Genomic DNA, 16,179 nt, shown 5'->3' with positions numbered 1-16,179 from the left:
CAATCCCATCTATGGCGTCATATCAAACAGAAACTGTAGCTGATCACTGAAAGGCTGAGAATCTCCATACCCCCATAAAGCAAGCAGCCAACAAATCTCGAAAACACAGCAATCCTTGGACAATAATTATTACAAGTACTCCTCAATCTTTACATAGATACGTGCATGGATAAATTTGCGAATTGCAATGGTGAGGCTACATCTTAGAGGAGCTTTACAACATACTACAATGTTGTATAGATGGTAACCCTTATATTATACTATCATTATTACAGCAATAATTAATGTTTTTTGGGGCCTTGAAAATCCCGTTAAGGATCCAATGGCCAAGATTCTCCAGGCAGTCTGATGGGAGTATCTAACATCATCTGCAAGCCGGCTCTGCTAAAACCAATTGAAGTGGACGTGTCATGGATTATGGTATCTGCAGCAGAAGCAGATCCTGAGAACCCCAGAACATTGCTACTACAATCCATCTCAAAACACAAGGGATTGTTTAGGTATGGATGTGGGTGAGTGATCTTATCCACACCACCGAAGGTAGCATCATGGGAAAAGCTTGCTTCAGTCTTCAATGTGCCATCTTGATATGAGAGGATGGACTTGAAGAGCATCGATGGTGACTGGTTGTTGTTGTCCGTGTTCGTGTTTTTATTGGTTGATGTGGCTGTGCTGTTGATGGAGATGGGAGTGGGTGAAAAGGAGGGCTGCAAGCCGTTTATTGACAGGACATGGGATTGGGAAACAAGAGGGTTTGGTAGGCTTTTGAGGTCATTTTCTTGGTGTTTAGGAATCAGAAAAGCGTTTGGGAGGGCATCAATTACTTTGTTCTTTGATTGACATTGATCAAATAACGATGCTGATGCATCAAGCAATGGAGGCAATGAACCTGAATTGGCTGGAGAATAGACTTCCCAGAGGTGGTGGCCTTGTTCTGCTTGGAGAAACACATCTTTCTTCTCTCCTTTTTTGTGAAATATCCTGCAAATCACCCATTCATCCTGAAAACAATAGCCATTTCCAAGGAATATGAGAATAAAATATTAAAAATCAATTACAATAAACTTAATTACTTGCCATCTTCCCTTGATATAAGCCCGCAACAGTGTATCATGGGGAAAAAGCCACAGCATAATGCAACATTAATTGTATGTATAAAGTTTGAATACAAGGGTAACATTTTGAACCAGACAGAACAATAAATGGAAATGTAACCATTGACAATGGAACAGAGCTTATTAATCAAACCAATCACATCAAGCACTACCCTCCAAAGGTGAATAAACGAAGTGAAAATTGTCTAATCCGCGTGGACATGATCTTATCCCAGTTAAGATGAACAAGTCAACTCAGAATCAAACAAAATATCACAGTAGCAAGCTAACTTGATTCCCACGGAGCACCTGTGGCGGGAAAAAGTGTCGGCGTTACATTACCTTACAAGTGTGACGGTAGGAGAAGTCACCGTCCAGGCGGTACTCGTGCATGATCCACTTGGTTTTTTCACCTCTAGGAGCTCTCCCTTTGTAGAAAACAAGGGTCTTTTTCATGCCAAGTAAAGCACCAGTGGAAGCACTGTATACTTCTCTGTCTTTGCCCGTGGCCTTCCAGTAGCCGGCTCCGGTGGCCCGATTTGTTCTCAGCCCTGTTGGGTACTTCCTGTCTCTCAAGCTGAAAAAGTACCATTCTCTTTCTCCCATCTTTGCCACATCTGATTAAACAACAGGAGAACCAACACCACAACAGCATTAACACACACACACAGACATGTTGCCCTTTCTCAAATGCACATTAATGAAATTCGGATTTTCTCAGAAGTTAATGAATGCATGGTCAGATCAGTACAGGAAAAAAAAAAGTTTCTAGAGGAGAATTAACTTAATTAATGGCTATGAGTGTATCATACCCAACTGCATAGCAATGACAACATAATTCATAAGTACTAAAAATATATATATCACAAAACATATAGAGAAGCAACAATATGTGTGTGGAGGTCCAATTCATCTTTTGGCAAACACCTGACCCTTAATCTGGTTTTTTGCCCTCCAAGCGTAGCTAATTACATTATACATGTGCTACTAGTTTGTCAGAAATTGGGTTCCCTTCAAGATAAGGCATGTTTTTCGGATGATCCAGCTTAAACTGATCTAGTTAGTAGTTATAGCTAGCCTAGCCTCACCTGAAAAGGGATAGGCATCTTCAAGTAGAAGATGCAAAGAAGAGCTAGAGACATAATTTTGGAAACTACCTGCAGTAGAGTGTATGTGTGTGTGTAGTATCAAGCAAGCTAAGCCATAGCAACAACCTAAAGCTAAAGGGAATATTCCGATCATTTTCTTTTGGTGGAGCCATGCATCTTGACATGAAGAAAAAATGAATGATAAAGTGATTCGGAAGCAAGCAGTGAGTAACAGCTAGCTAGGCGTAAATATATATACCTGGAAGCTCCCAGGGTTCACATCTGTTAAGGTCAACCTCAGCAATTTCTACGCCACAAAAACTACCATTAAACACCTTTGAAGCCAAATAAAAGGTTATAAGCTCTTCATCTGTAGGGTGGAATCTAAACCCTGGTGGCAACCCTTGGTCGTTTAGCCCTTCACTACTTAGTTCACACAGTAGCTCTTCCATTGCCAACATCTTCACACGCACACACAAAGAGAAACACAGAGTTTTGAGGTTGTAAAAATGGGAAAGAGGGTCGTTGATTGGGATTTGGGAGTGAACGAAAGGAAATGGTTTGTTTTGGCATGCAATTTATAGGAGCACTGAAACCAAAGGAGATGGGAAAATGTGGGCGTGAGAGAGAGAGAGATTGAGAATGGGAAAGAAGGGAGATAGATTTGGCCTCATAAAAGCTCAGTGGGGGCCTTCAGAACGGCACCTGAAAAGCTTCCCAATCAGGCAAATTTTCTGAGAGTTTTTCTAAAGGAAAACGAGTAAGCAGAGATTAATCTTGTGTTTTTGTGTGGATGGGAAGGAAGTAAATCTTAAGGGGCCAACACGTTTATGGGTCCCTCTATTACTACAAATTGTTCAATCAAATGTTAATGCCCCATGGGAAAAGTGTTTACTACATACCTTTTTTGTCTTCTTCTTTGGTAGACACCAGTTATGTGACCTTCGCATCTCCCGGAAGAACATCGTGAACACAAGAAATATTTATTTTGGTGGTTTTAAATGGCTTCAGCAGTGATTTTATTTTTTTTACTGGAATTTGACACCCATCTTTCTCTTTTCTATTTAACAAAGAACTGAAAAAATAATAAAAATATGCTTTTATATTTAAATTAATTTTTTTTAAAAATAAAAGGGGCTTAAATTGTATAATTTGTGTTAAGTTTGAAGTTTAAGGATATAAGTGTATTTTTTTTAATTATGTCACGTGTTTTTTTTTTATAAAGGTTCATTTTATTTTAATTTCATTATTGATTAAGAAACTAAAAGTAATTGACTTTTAATTAGAATTAAATTGTTCAAAATTAAACTTTAAAAATCAAAATAAATTATTAAAAAATACACAATTGATCCACAACGTCATGTGATTTTATGAACAATGACAGCTATTTTAATTAGGGGTGAGCAAAAAAATAAAAAAACTGATTAAACCGAAAAAACTGGAAAAAAAAATAACTGAAAAAACCGAACCATGAAAAAACCGATTATAATTTTGAAAAAACCGACCGGTTTGGTTTTGGTTTTATAAGCCTGTAACTGAAAAAACCAAACCAAACCGAATTCAAACCAAAAAAACCAGAAAAACCCGATTTGAGCCGGTTTTTTCTTTAAAAAAACTAAACCGAAACCGGTCAGTTTGAATTGATTTCGATTTTGTTTTTCAAAAAAAACTGGTTTTAATTACCTTTATTAATAAAAATTAAATTGAAAATGATCAACTCTAACCATTATTTTTATAAATGAGACGGTGGCTAAAGCATATAAACTAACACATTTAAATACATACATACATATATATACATATATACATACATACATATATATACATATATATATCTATATATATATATATATATTATCATCGAATAGAAAAAAGAAGAGAGAGTTCGTAGCTGAGACTTCCGCTCTCCTCTTAACAAATAGTTTTGCAAGTGTCCGTCTTTAAACTGCCATCTTATAAAAAATTGATAAAATAGATGAGGAGCCTAATGAATAATAACAGGTAAAAGGAACTTTTATGAGAAATCAGTGATTTTTATTTTGAAGTTATTGAGTGAGGTTAAGGGAATTGCTATTACATTTATATAATTTATGGATATTCGTAATTATTTTTTAAAGTATTTTTTATTTAAAAACATAAAAAAATATATAAAAAATAATTGAAATTAAAAAAAAAATCACTGGGATGATATAAACAAACGGGACCCCAGAGGGGTGATATGAAGCAAATTAATTAGAGGCATAGAGGGATTGAAGCAATGATCTCCATGATAAAAAGGAGTTGGCGAGCATTTTGTAGCAGTTGGCGAGCATTATGGTTGGCTTCGCAGAGATTTTTATTATGCGTGCGTGTGTGAGCAAGTTTACACAGAGGTAGGAGGCAGATAGAGGCTACCATCCTGAACTAGTGAGATCATCCTGATAACCTAATTCTTTATTGCTATGCTGCTGCTGCTGCTACTGGTTCTTACACTAGCTAGTAGAGAATGAATAAAGAAGATGCAGAGTAGCCATGGATTCCGTGAGATATTTCGTGCACGTATCTTCACTCCTTTCCATGCCTCTGTTCTACGCTGTTTAATGAAGCATTTATTCTTTCAAGGAACAAGAAATGTTGTTATGGAAGGAGATTATGAACCCTTTCGCTTAGATTCCTATCCTTCAACCTTCCCTTCTGCGTTCGCATATCCAATGATAGAATATTCAGTAATCCACTCAGTGTGGAGTTTCACCATGTCGTTGGATTTATTTCTCGATTTTTCTTAATTTGTAGTGTAACGCGCAACCCATCTTAATCATGTAAAAGATCCCTATATATCCAATTAATTCTTTTTTTTAAATATCATAAAAAATATTTAAACCGTAAAAAATTATTTAATATTATTATTAAATATGGTTCAATATATTAATCTTAAAACTTTTCGATCTGATTTCTTATCTAAGTTAAATTTAAAAATTAATTGTGTTGGAATTGTCTTGACGTGACCTAATCAACTTGATCGGTCAAAAAATAACCAGGCTAACCACTAAAAAAGATCTAAGAATGAAATTAAAAATAAAAAAAAATAAAACTGATAGAAAAAATCTTCCCTTCCAACCTCTTATCTAGCTAGGGATTAAAATTAAACCGAATAAAAATTGTTTAGATATTATTTAATCAACTTTACTGATAAAAAAAAAACATAACAAACTGATAAAAACAAATTGAAAAACAACATTAATAAAAAAAATCTTGAATTAACTCGCTCCGGAAGTTCGAAATCATCATCGAGCACCAGCGCTGCACAGGGGGTTTATTCTATATAATTAATTGGATACGTGTGAACATGATTAGGAACAGTACAATAGGAAAAGAAGAAATCAGAAAACGTGAATTTGGATACTTTGGACCGCTGTGCTTGCTCATCTAGCTAGTTGTATAGATTCTTGTTGATGCTAAAAAGCTAGTTGCGTGGGGTGTGTTCGTAGAATTATTTGAAATTAAAATTTAATTCTGATTATTGTTTTTTCGGTATTGTAATTTTAATTAGTATAAAAATTGATTGAGAATATTTTTTTTATTACCGAATCTATCGTATTGTTAACTTTTGGAAGGTTAACATTAATTGTCCCTGCATTTATTTGAACATCAATTATCCTATTCCTTTGTTTTCACGGTTTTTTTTTTTTAAAAAAAAAAACTTGAATTAAATGTCATTTCATCAAATAATATAAAAAAAATATTCTCTAGACGTCTCTCTCCCTTCTCTCTATCACTCTTGCCTGCAACAACTGTTAACAAGACTTGGAATAGAAATTCAATTCATGTGGTGTCCATCATCCCATTTTTCACTCCAAAATTGAAAATTTTGTGCCTGTTCATCAGTACTGGGGAATCTAGGGTTCAGAAGAGAGGATTGGTTTAGAAGAGAGGAATTTCATTACTATTTCTTCATGGTTGGGTCCTTGATTTTCAGATTTTGATGAGCTTCAATTCAAGAATAAAACTTTCATTGTAAGCCCATTATTATCTTGTCACTGTTTTACTCTAGATATTGATGATTTTTCGGTGTTTAGAATTGTAGTTGTACCGTGATTTTGAATTTTATTTATTTATTTTAGCTTTAAATTAATTTTATTTTAATATTTTTAGATCATTTCAATGTGTTGATGTCAAAAATAAATTTTAAAAATAAAAAAAATATTATTTTAATATATTTCAAAAAAATATATATTTTAAAAAACAACCTCTACCACAATCCAAAATATACACTAAAGTTAGAGATTAAAAAAGTCTCAAAGATTGGACCGTAGTTTCTATTGCTATTCAGGTTGTGTTTGTGTACATGAAATGCGACACTACATCGATACAAACAACATTTGATCATTAGTTTTGAACCAGATATGAGCTCACCCTATGCCATGGGTCCGTATTTTTCTATGTGAAAAAAAAATGTCTAGATACTGCAAACGTGTTTTAAATCAATAAAAAAAATAAATTTCTTGAATTATAGCCTTGGTTGGGCTTAATAAGTTGGTTTTATTTTAATAAAATGATAAAAAATTTGACAACAGTAGTAAATGAACAAAATAAAATTAAAAAAACATTAAGATAACTTGGAAAAAAAAATTGAAAGTATATAATTGAATAAAAAAAATAAAAAAATCAAGATCGAGTAAATCTAAGGTAGCATGATGTATGTAAGTTGGGTGATAAGGGGAGAAAAACTCACATTAACCCATAAAAAACGTGGCTTAGGTCATGAGATAGGTTAACCTTATAAAAAAGAAATTTAAGAAAACCATAAAGCCTTTTTTATTTTAAAAAACTAACGTTGAATAATGAAATTGAGAAAAAAAACAATAAGATAAAAAATAAAAGAAGATGTCAGTCTACATTAACTTTTTAAACATGTGACCTAGGTTATTAAATTGAAAATACCATACATGAAAAATGATGAAACTCAATCCTTAACAAATCAAACGCTAAATAATAAATTATCACTATTATTATTATTATTATTATTATTATTATCATCGTCATTATCATTATTATCACTACAATTATTACTATTATCATGGCTACTACTATTATAACTATTATTAATAAGTAATATCATTTTCATTGTCATTATCACTATCACTATTGTTTTCATTATTATTATTATTATCAGCGTCATTCTTATTCTTCTTCTTCTTATTATTATTAAATACATCACACCCTTAACCAAACCAGTAATTACAAAAAAAACCTTGAGGAAAAGATGTCAATACCCCTATTTAAATGACCTAATCTTTGTGATCCCAGGAACCAACATGTAATTGTATTGTACAATTTAAAACAAAAAAAACTAAAACACCCTTGTACAACAATGTTAGTTTTTTTTTTGTTAGAGATATTTTTGTTATTTTACTATGCATAAAAATATGGAATCTATGAAAACACTTTCAAATAAATTAATAATGACTAATGTACCGTATGAAAATACTAAAATATCCCTGAACCAAAAGCTAGCCATTCTTTTGTCAAGGTTATAGGTGTAATTTTATTGTAGTGAATAGTAACATGAATTTATTGTCGCGGCACGAATCTCGGGTCCATGACTAGCAATGCCGGAGCGGTGTCGTAAGGATACCCCTTACCTATGCTAAGCCTCGAAACACACATATTATAAAAAAAAATATAAAATTCGCATCGTTTTGTAAACTTCTAAAGTATTTCATCACTGGAATAAAACAAAACAAGAGTTTTTAATACTTGTTACATTAAATAAAATCTAAATGTTAAATAAAATTGTGTAATAGTGGTACATCTAAATTTTCGAATAAAAAACTAAAAGAATGTCATCCGTACTCATTATATAATTAATATTAGGGGTGAGCAAAACCGGTTCGGTTCGGTTTTTAACTAAAAAACTAATCAAAATCAAATTTTAAAAAACTTAAAAATTCAAACCGAAACCGAACCGAAACCGGTTCGAACCGACCGGTTTCGGTTCGGTTCGGTTCGGTTTTTTAATAGAAAAACCGGAAAACCTGTCTCTGAAGTCGGGGCCTTTCTAGCCCCCTCGTCACCTAGTGGTTCCTCCATTTTTAAGCTAAACAAGCTTGCTTCTCAATTAATCACCACAACAACAAGACATCCTACTGTAAGAATGGTCGAATTTAATTTATAAAAAAAAAACTAGAAATTTACATGCTAAAAGCGAAGAAGAAGATAAAGCGAAACATGTATCCTTAGATTCAAATGATGGCGCTTGGATCCAGAAACAAATGCAACTTCCTTAGCAAAACTCCTAGCTTCCTCTCCTCTCTGTGGATTCAAGTGGAAGGAATGTCCAAAGCCAAACAAGTAGATCTAGCTAGTGAAGGAATTGCAGCTGCAGCGTTTCAAAAACATGGAGTGGAGTGGAGTGCTTTACAAACCCCCCACAACAAATGACGAATGCCTTCCTGCTGTGGTCCTGTAGATGAAGATGGATTGATTTCGTTACAGATGTGAAATTGTGAATTGTGAGTTGAGGGAGCGGCTCAGGAGCAAGGAGAAGGACGGCTAGGGTTAAGAAAGATAACATGTTTTTTTTTGTATTTATACTATAGTACCCCTTAAACCGAACCGGTTCGGTTCGGTTGGGGTTTTTCCGGTTTCAGGTTTCTGAAACCGAAACCGAACCGAACCGAAAATTTTTACAAAAATTTTAATCGGTTTAATCGGTTTTTTTTTTCGGTTCGGTTTTTTCGGTTATTTTTTTCTCGGTTTAATCGGTTTTTTGGTTTTTTTGCTCACCCCTAATTAATATACATAAATATTTATATTACATGCATATTAAAAATTATCTTATTGAAGATCGTTAGGAGAAATATCAGCAAAATCTTACTGAAAATGAAAAACACTAAAAAAATAACTCATAGCACGTAACATAAAAGATTAAAACTCTTAGCTTAGAGATCAAAATGAAATTATAAAGTCGAACTAATCCGATCAATCCCAAACATTATCCAAAATGATCGAACCTAACAGACCCGATAAAACTCTATTGCTGGTCAACCATTATCATAGGCCAACTAATCGACTAACATCAACCAACCAACTGCTTGATCGACAGTAACCAGTCAACTGACCAGCCAGTTCAACCAATCGGTTGACTAGTTGATTGAGATTTTTAGAATCTCGATCTGTCAATCTTTAAATCTATAGATTTTATAATAACACAAACTATTACTCAACAACCCATAATTCCAAACAACATATCAAATTGATTTTAAGCAGGACTAACACCCTAAACATGAATTATAATTCAAAGATAATTCAATTATCTAATCATGATTAAAACCCTAACTCTTCTTAAAACCTTCAACAATCAATCTCCGACTAAGAATAACAATAAAGAGGGAGATACTTGCTTATTTCTCAACGCTTCTTGAAATCAAAGCTTTAAGTAAACTAATTTTTTTGGTTTATATGGGTGTAGTTCACAACAAAGAGAAAAAAGAAGAAGATAGGAAAAACAAATTCCGTTGCAATCTCTTTTTTTTTAATATCTAGATTAGTCGGGTTGTGTTTGGGTTGAACCCTTGGCTTATATTAGTCCAAGAATATAGATCTTACATTATAGCCTCAATGAATTTGCCTTCTTTTTTAGTAGCTTGTTTGTTTTTTTATTGCTATTTAGCATTCACGGGCTAGAGCTGATTTGATTTGAATATCAATCTGATTAAAGGCTGTTTGGTTTGGAATTGTGTTTCAAATGATTTTTATATAAAAAAAAATTAACAATGTTTTTTATTTAATTTTTTTTTTAATATTTTTAAATTTTTTTAATATGCTGAACTCAAAAATATTTTTTTAAACAAATAAAAAAATATTATTTTAAAATATTTTAATAAAAAAAAATACCCTGAACACTCTTAAAATTGATATCGTTTACGGGGATCTTGGGGTAAGGAAAGGTGTCGGGGTTGCACGTGTAGCAGGAGCAGGTAAAACAACAACAGGTTTCCATGGCTGGCAGCTGTGTAACTATCTAGATCTTAGTAACTCTCCCAAGTAAAAGATAACAGTCAGGCACCGGCCAGAATATCTAATCCTAAAGAGTAAAGACGACTACTACTGCTGCTGCTGCTACATAATTTTCCTCACATGTTACATAAGCCTACACACCACCTACTACTGTTGCCTACTTGTTTCATATATATCAATATTGCATTCCTTTTTACTCTTCTTTTTTCACCTTCGTAGCAACCGAGGCCTATATCTGATCACTCTCGAGTGCATGATCACATGGGATAGATGGTAACCAGTAACCACTCCCCTACGCCACTTCCGCCTTTTGGCATTGTCGTGCCTCCAATTTGACATTAAATTATTCATGTCATTCTTCTCAACGAGAGAAGACAGAGACAGAAAAGACGTAAGATATATAGTCAGGTCATTGGATCATAGACTTCCTTAATACTAGTAGTGCTAGCAATGATAAGATCTGGGAAATAGGTTAAAGGGAATGCTGCAGCAATATCATGGATGACTTTAGAGGAAAAATATTCATCTATATATATATCCCCGGCTTAAGGAGGTGATTTCTTGGTGTTTTAAACGCATGCAGGTGCAACTGTAGTACAAGTTAATCAAGAATAGAAAAAGAATCTTCATTGATCAGAAGCCTAAAATCTCTAGTGAGATTACAAGAATAAGAACATATTCTATTGAGGGCTATGGTAAGTTTGTAAAAAAGGTGCTAGCTAGATGGAAACTGTTACTAGCTAGACGAGATAATACTGGTGGCATGCTAATAAATGGAGTGGTTAGGAAAGAACCTGGCGGGCTGGCACCATGTTCTCCTCTATACTACAAATTAAATAATACTGAGAACAATCATCTAGGTGGTGGCCTAGTGGTAAGAGCTTGGGATTAAGGGGTTTGCTTCCTCTTAGGTCTCAGGTTCAAACCCTATGACTGCTCATATGATGGCCACTGGAGGCTTACATGGTCGTTAACTTCAGGGCCCGTGGGATTAGTCGAGGTGCGCGCAAGCTGGCCCGGACACCCACGATAATCAAAAAAAAAAAAAAAAAAAAAAAAAAAATAATACTGAGAACCCTTCAAGGAAGAAGGACAATCTAAAGCAAGCGAAGTCAGAACCCATTATTGATCACTCCAGCATCCCATATCCCTTTCCTACCTTTGCTAGGATTCAGCCCTTCAATGTCAAGTTTATATTTCACAATTTTTCAATCATCGAACTCATTATTTTCCATCAACTGGAGCTCGCTGAGCCCTCTCACTTCAGCTCTGTAGAATTATAAGTGGAAACGGGGGGCCAATCCACTTACAGGCTAGGGATCTATTTCGGGGCAAACATCTTTAATTTCATGCCCCTTCAACTTGCTTGCGGCATGCAATGATAATAACACTTACTATTTCTTCTTGTTATATATTAGAAAAAATGAATTTCATTCAAATCGAATTTCTTTAACCAATAAGAGGCATGGTTAATTTCGTGATAAGGAGTCTTTTGTACTTGTAAAGAAGTTATGAGAAGTTGCAAGATTAAGAAATCATGGTTTTCTTCATTACAATTTCATGCAAATGGTACGCAGTTATGCACACGGGCGAGGTGAGAATTGTTGATGGAGGTGACTCATTCCAGCAGACACATTGTGTAGCTAGGCCATGGCTGTTGCCAGCGTATCTCTGAACCACAATAGTTTGTTTATCGTTCAGTGCAGGAATAGGGCTATCTTTTTTTTTTCCCTTGCCATATTCGGTAGGCCATGAATTTCAAGCTTAACGCTATGTTTGGGAACCAGATAAGAGGGGAAGAAAAGAGGAAGCAGAGAGAACGAGGGGAAGAAAATAACTCCCTCTTCGTTTTGTGGTTAATTAAGGAAATTTTACTAATTGTCTTTCACTTTCTCTCGAAAAATGGAGAGATTGATTTCTGTGGTCCCCTGTAAAACAACTTCATCCTCCTTCCTCTCTTCACATTTTTCTTTCTTCTTCCCAGAACAGTGGAAATAATTTTAACTTTCCTCTCTCACTAGTCATTCCCCCTCCTTCCACTTTCCACTTCTCCCAAGCACGTTGTAAATGTCAGGAGTGTACCTTTTTGCTGCATTTAATTCCATCAACTCCCAATCAGCTGATAATCAGCCCCCTCGGCTCTTACATATTTCGTAAGCCTCGGCCTTTAAAATCAGGCTCAAATTGGATCACATAATTGTCGTTATACAGAAAACAACAGCTCACTGGGATTATTGTCGTGTTATTGAATGAAAGTTGATAAATGGAAGAAGGGTATCCGAAGGACATGCAATTAGAGAAAAAGGACTGTCAAGAAATCAGTCTGAGTTTCATAATGCATCCATGCAGGCACAGAGGCTTTAAATTATAACAGCGCTGGCAGGCCTATGCTCAGTGATGGACCAACATCGAGACGTTGCTGGACTATGGGCTCTAGCCCATTTCCATACCAATATCTGCTACTGTGAGGGCAAGATGACTGTCTTCGACGAGGAGGTCTGATCTTTTTTTTCTTCATAATTTTCTCATCGTAGATGGTTAATAAGAACTAGCACCTACATAGCAAGTTACATTTACACGAAATATTACACGTGACCTTTAAGCAACGGTCTTCACCTCTTATTATATATTACTAAAATAAATAAATAAAAAACCCTCATTGCTTTATTTCAAATTCAAGTGATCGTTAGTCTATTAGGGTTTTTATGTTTTTTAGGTAGCTTTTGATAAATATACCGATCGAGATAAAAAGGACAAAATAGTTGAAATAACAAATCCATGTTTTCATGTTTTTCTTTTTCTTTGTTCTTTATCTTGAAAGAACAAAAATTCATTATAAAACTATCTCAGAAAAAACAAATTTATTTTTATATTTTTATTTTCATTTTCATTTCTTTAACCAAAAGCGTTTTGTTCTTTTTATATTTATTTTTTGCATTTCGGATACTAACCAAATTTATTTGTTTTTTTAAAAAAATTGTTCATTCATGATACATACATACATACATATACATACACGTATATATGTGATATCGTATGCTGAGATTGAAAGCAATCAAAAGAACCAATCTTTAAGTCTCAGTATTCAGAAAGTAAACAATCCAAACACTTTACTTGAAGCAACACATGCCGGATACACCAAAGGGCATAACCTATATATACCACCCCTCCCCTTCCTTCATGTCCATCCTTCCACTCAACAATTTTTCTCGTTCTCAAATTCAAACAGCTCAAATGGCTCTCCCCGCACTTTCTTTGATTCTTGCGTTGTCTCTCATGTTATTCTTTTCATCTTCTTGTTTAGCTCGTGATTTCTCAATTGTAGGCTATGCCCCAGAAGACTTGACGTCTAGGGATAAGATCATTGATCTCTTTGAATCATGGATATCAAAACACCAGAAGATTTATGAGAGTATTGAAGAAAAATGGCACAGATTTGAGATTTTCAAAGATAATTTGTTCCACATTGACGAGACTAATAAGAAGGTTGTTAACTACTGGCTTGGATTGAATGAGTTCGCTGATTTGAGCCATGAAGAGTTCAAAAACAAGTATCTTGGCTTGAATGTTGACTTGTCTAACAGAAGAGAATGCTCTGAGGAATTCACATACAAGGATGTCTCGAGCATCCCAAAGTCAGTGGATTGGAGAAAGAAAGGAGCTGTTACTGATGTCAAGAACCAAGGTTCATGTGGTAAGTGTCCTATGCTCCTCCATCTCTATCTTGTTTACTTGCAAAAATAGTCATGGTGGGTGAAAGTATTTGCATTTATGCAGGTAGCTGCTGGGCCTTTTCAACAGTGGCAGCAGTAGAAGGTATAAATCAGATTGTTACTGGAAATTTGACATCCCTCTCTGAGCAAGAGTTGGTCGATTGTGATACTACATATAACAATGGATGCAATGGAGGACTTATGGATTATGCATTTGCTTACATAATCTCCAACGGTGGACTCCACAAGGAGGAAGATTACCCATACATCATGGAAGAGGGCACTTGTGAGATGAGAAAGGTATAATGATGCCGCCCATTAACAAAACAAAAAAATCGACCCCAACAATATTCCCAAAGGCCTCCAATATCATACTGATCCAGGCCATGCTCGTTCTCCTTTTGGTTTAATTTTAGTTTGTCATTGTTCTCGCAGGCAGAATCAGAGGTAGTAACCATTAGTGGATACCATGATGTGCCACAAAACAGTGAAGAAAACCTATTGAAGGCACTTGCAAACCAGCCCCTCAGTGTGGCCATTGATGCTTCTGGCAGAGACTTCCAGTTTTACAGCGGGGTAGGTCAACATTCACTACACACACGCGCGCGACTAGCTATATGTCTTTCATTTTGAATGGTAGTCTAAATTGATTTGTTGATGCAGGGTGTTTTTGATGGTCATTGTGGAACCGAGCTAGATCATGGAGTGGCAGCCGTTGGATATGGATCAGCCAAGGGCTTGGACTTCATCGTAGTTAAAAACTCTTGGGGATCTAAATGGGGAGAAAAGGGTTTCATAAGGATGAAGAGAAACACTGGCAAGCCCGCAGGACTTTGTGGAATCAACAAGATGGCTTCTTATCCCACCAAGAAGAAGTGACATGCTAAATGTCCTAAATTTGTGTTTTTCCCCTTATTATTTACTATTTCTGAAATCTGGATGTCATGGGGATGATGATGTCTTGTAATAATTGATTTTCTAATTTCATGTCCACTCAAGCTCATGTTTTCTCTGCTACTACCTGCATGCCCCTACAAAAACTATTAGCATCCCCATGTTCTGTTACAGCTTCCTTAACTCCATTCTGGCTATCTATCACGTTCATCAAATTATTGTAGGCTTACAAATGAGGATGAAAACCCCATGATGATAATAAGCACAGCTATAGCTTGCAGTACTTCCCTTAGTTCATCACCACCACAGCCACCTCCATCTCCATCGCCGCAACCACTACCACGGAAGCTAACGGTGACCTGATCACCATCGCATCTTGCTTTTTTATCTTGGTCACCAGGATTTACAGCATTTTCTGCATCTTTCCCTTGTCAACCACAACTTCCATCAGCGCTAGCGAAAAACAATCATTGATATTATTGAAATCGTCATCAAAGTTTGGCAAATTAGTAGCGAAATCCCTCCGGTGAGGTTATGAACAGTTTCCCTCCTTGATTTTCTAAGGTTCTTCCCATCTTGTAATAATTGAAATCGTTATCAAGATTTAGCTCAGCTCTGTTCCACTGAAAGTCTGTTAAGCTTTCTGCATGATCTACTTGTACACAACTGACTATTTAGAACTATGAGACTCATCAGACCCACCTACATCAAAAACCCTTTTTGTTCTGTTCTGTTCTGTTCTTTTCTTCTCTCACTCCCATTTGTCTGTCCTGCCCACAATCCATCCACACCGTCTCAAAAATCAACTGTTTAAATAATTTTTATTCAATTCCTTCTGTTTTAATTAACTTAAAACTGCTAAGAACTTGACAATGAATCACAGGAGGCAATTGTTGGTTTGTTGTGTGATTGACTGTCCAGTTTCAATTCATGAAAAGTGTGCAAAGTTTAAGCTCCCCCCAACCACGCACCACTTCTGGGAAAGAAGCTACAAATCAAACCAAGAGAGATATCTCTACTCCAAAAAGTCAAGACAACGCTGGGAATTTCCTAAGACTTCATGAGTGTTTTTATCTTAATTAGTCATCCAAGTTTAATCACTTCAATTACATCAAGGTGACGGTAACAAAATGGACCTTGAGTACTCAACCTTCTCTTTCCTTGTAGACGTCAAGGGTTGTGTTGGGGAAGTGATGAGGAAAAGACATGCTGAATTAGGTATGAATTTGCATACCATTGCTGCAGTATTAAATCATCTTTGCCCATTAGAGGCGACGCTTGGATAATATCTAGTTGTTCTTCAACTCATAACTTCAGATTTGGGACGACTGAATCAGCATAGAAACGTTCAATCTTGGTTTGCCTTACTGGCTAGCATATATTCCTTGACTG

At 35.3% G+C, this 16,179-nt stretch overlaps 2 protein-coding genes across 2 annotated transcripts; one reads left to right on the top strand and one right to left on the bottom strand.

The window, feature by feature from the left end:
* Nucleotides 1-92: 92 nt before the first annotated feature.
* LOC133693299 (protein CUP-SHAPED COTYLEDON 3) lies at nucleotides 93-2,935 on the bottom strand. Its single transcript, XM_062114487.1, has 3 exons — nucleotides 2,442-2,935; nucleotides 1,437-1,711; nucleotides 93-1,001 (listed from the first exon to the last, which is right to left on the bottom strand). Exons 1-3 carry the CDS (start codon nucleotides 2,641-2,643, stop codon nucleotides 312-314), a joined length of 1,167 nt encoding a protein of 388 aa, XP_061970471.1. The 5' UTR covers nucleotides 2,644-2,935; the 3' UTR covers nucleotides 93-311.
* Nucleotides 2,936-13,337: 10,402 nt separating this feature from the next.
* On the top strand, nucleotides 13,338-14,910 carry LOC133693404 (cysteine protease XCP2-like). The gene is made up of 4 exons (XM_062114616.1): nucleotides 13,338-13,874; nucleotides 13,958-14,193; nucleotides 14,329-14,469; nucleotides 14,557-14,910. The coding sequence occupies exons 1-4, from the start codon at nucleotides 13,361-13,363 to the stop codon at nucleotides 14,770-14,772; spliced, it is 1,107 nt and encodes a 368-aa protein (XP_061970600.1). The 5' UTR covers nucleotides 13,338-13,360; the 3' UTR covers nucleotides 14,773-14,910.
* Nucleotides 14,911-16,179: the final 1,269 nt, after the last annotated feature.

Source organism: Populus nigra, chromosome 5 (genome assembly GCF_951802175.1).
Source record: "Populus nigra chromosome 5, ddPopNigr1.1, whole genome shotgun sequence".
Classification (NCBI taxonomy): domain Eukaryota; kingdom Viridiplantae; phylum Streptophyta; class Magnoliopsida; order Malpighiales; family Salicaceae; genus Populus; species Populus nigra.
This window is presented reverse-complemented; position numbering and strand designations above follow the sequence as displayed.

What these genes read in the sequence shown, in the direction of transcription:
- LOC133693299 (XM_062114487.1), bottom strand. Translation starts at nt 2,643, where the DNA reads ATGTTGGCAATGGAAGAGCTACTGTGTGAACTAAGTAGTGAAGGGCTA. An exon ending in TGAACCCTGGGAGCTTCCAG is followed by an intron (nt 1,712 to 2,441) that starts GTATATATATTT and finishes TTGTTTAATCAG; the next exon opens with ATGTGGCAAAGATGGGAGAA. An exon ending in CCTACCGTCACACTTGTAAG is followed by an intron (nt 1,002 to 1,436) that starts GTAATGTAACGC and finishes TATTGTTTTCAG; the next exon opens with GATGAATGGGTGATTTGCAG.
- LOC133693404 (XM_062114616.1), top strand. Translation starts at nt 13,361, where the DNA reads ATGTCCATCCTTCCACTCAACAATTTTTCTCGTTCTCAAATTCAAACA. An exon ending in GCACTTGTGAGATGAGAAAG is followed by an intron (nt 14,194 to 14,328) that starts GTATAATGATGC and finishes TTGTTCTCGCAG; the next exon opens with GCAGAATCAGAGGTAGTAAC. An exon ending in ACTTCCAGTTTTACAGCGGG is followed by an intron (nt 14,470 to 14,556) that starts GTAGGTCAACAT and finishes TTGTTGATGCAG; the next exon opens with GGTGTTTTTGATGGTCATTG.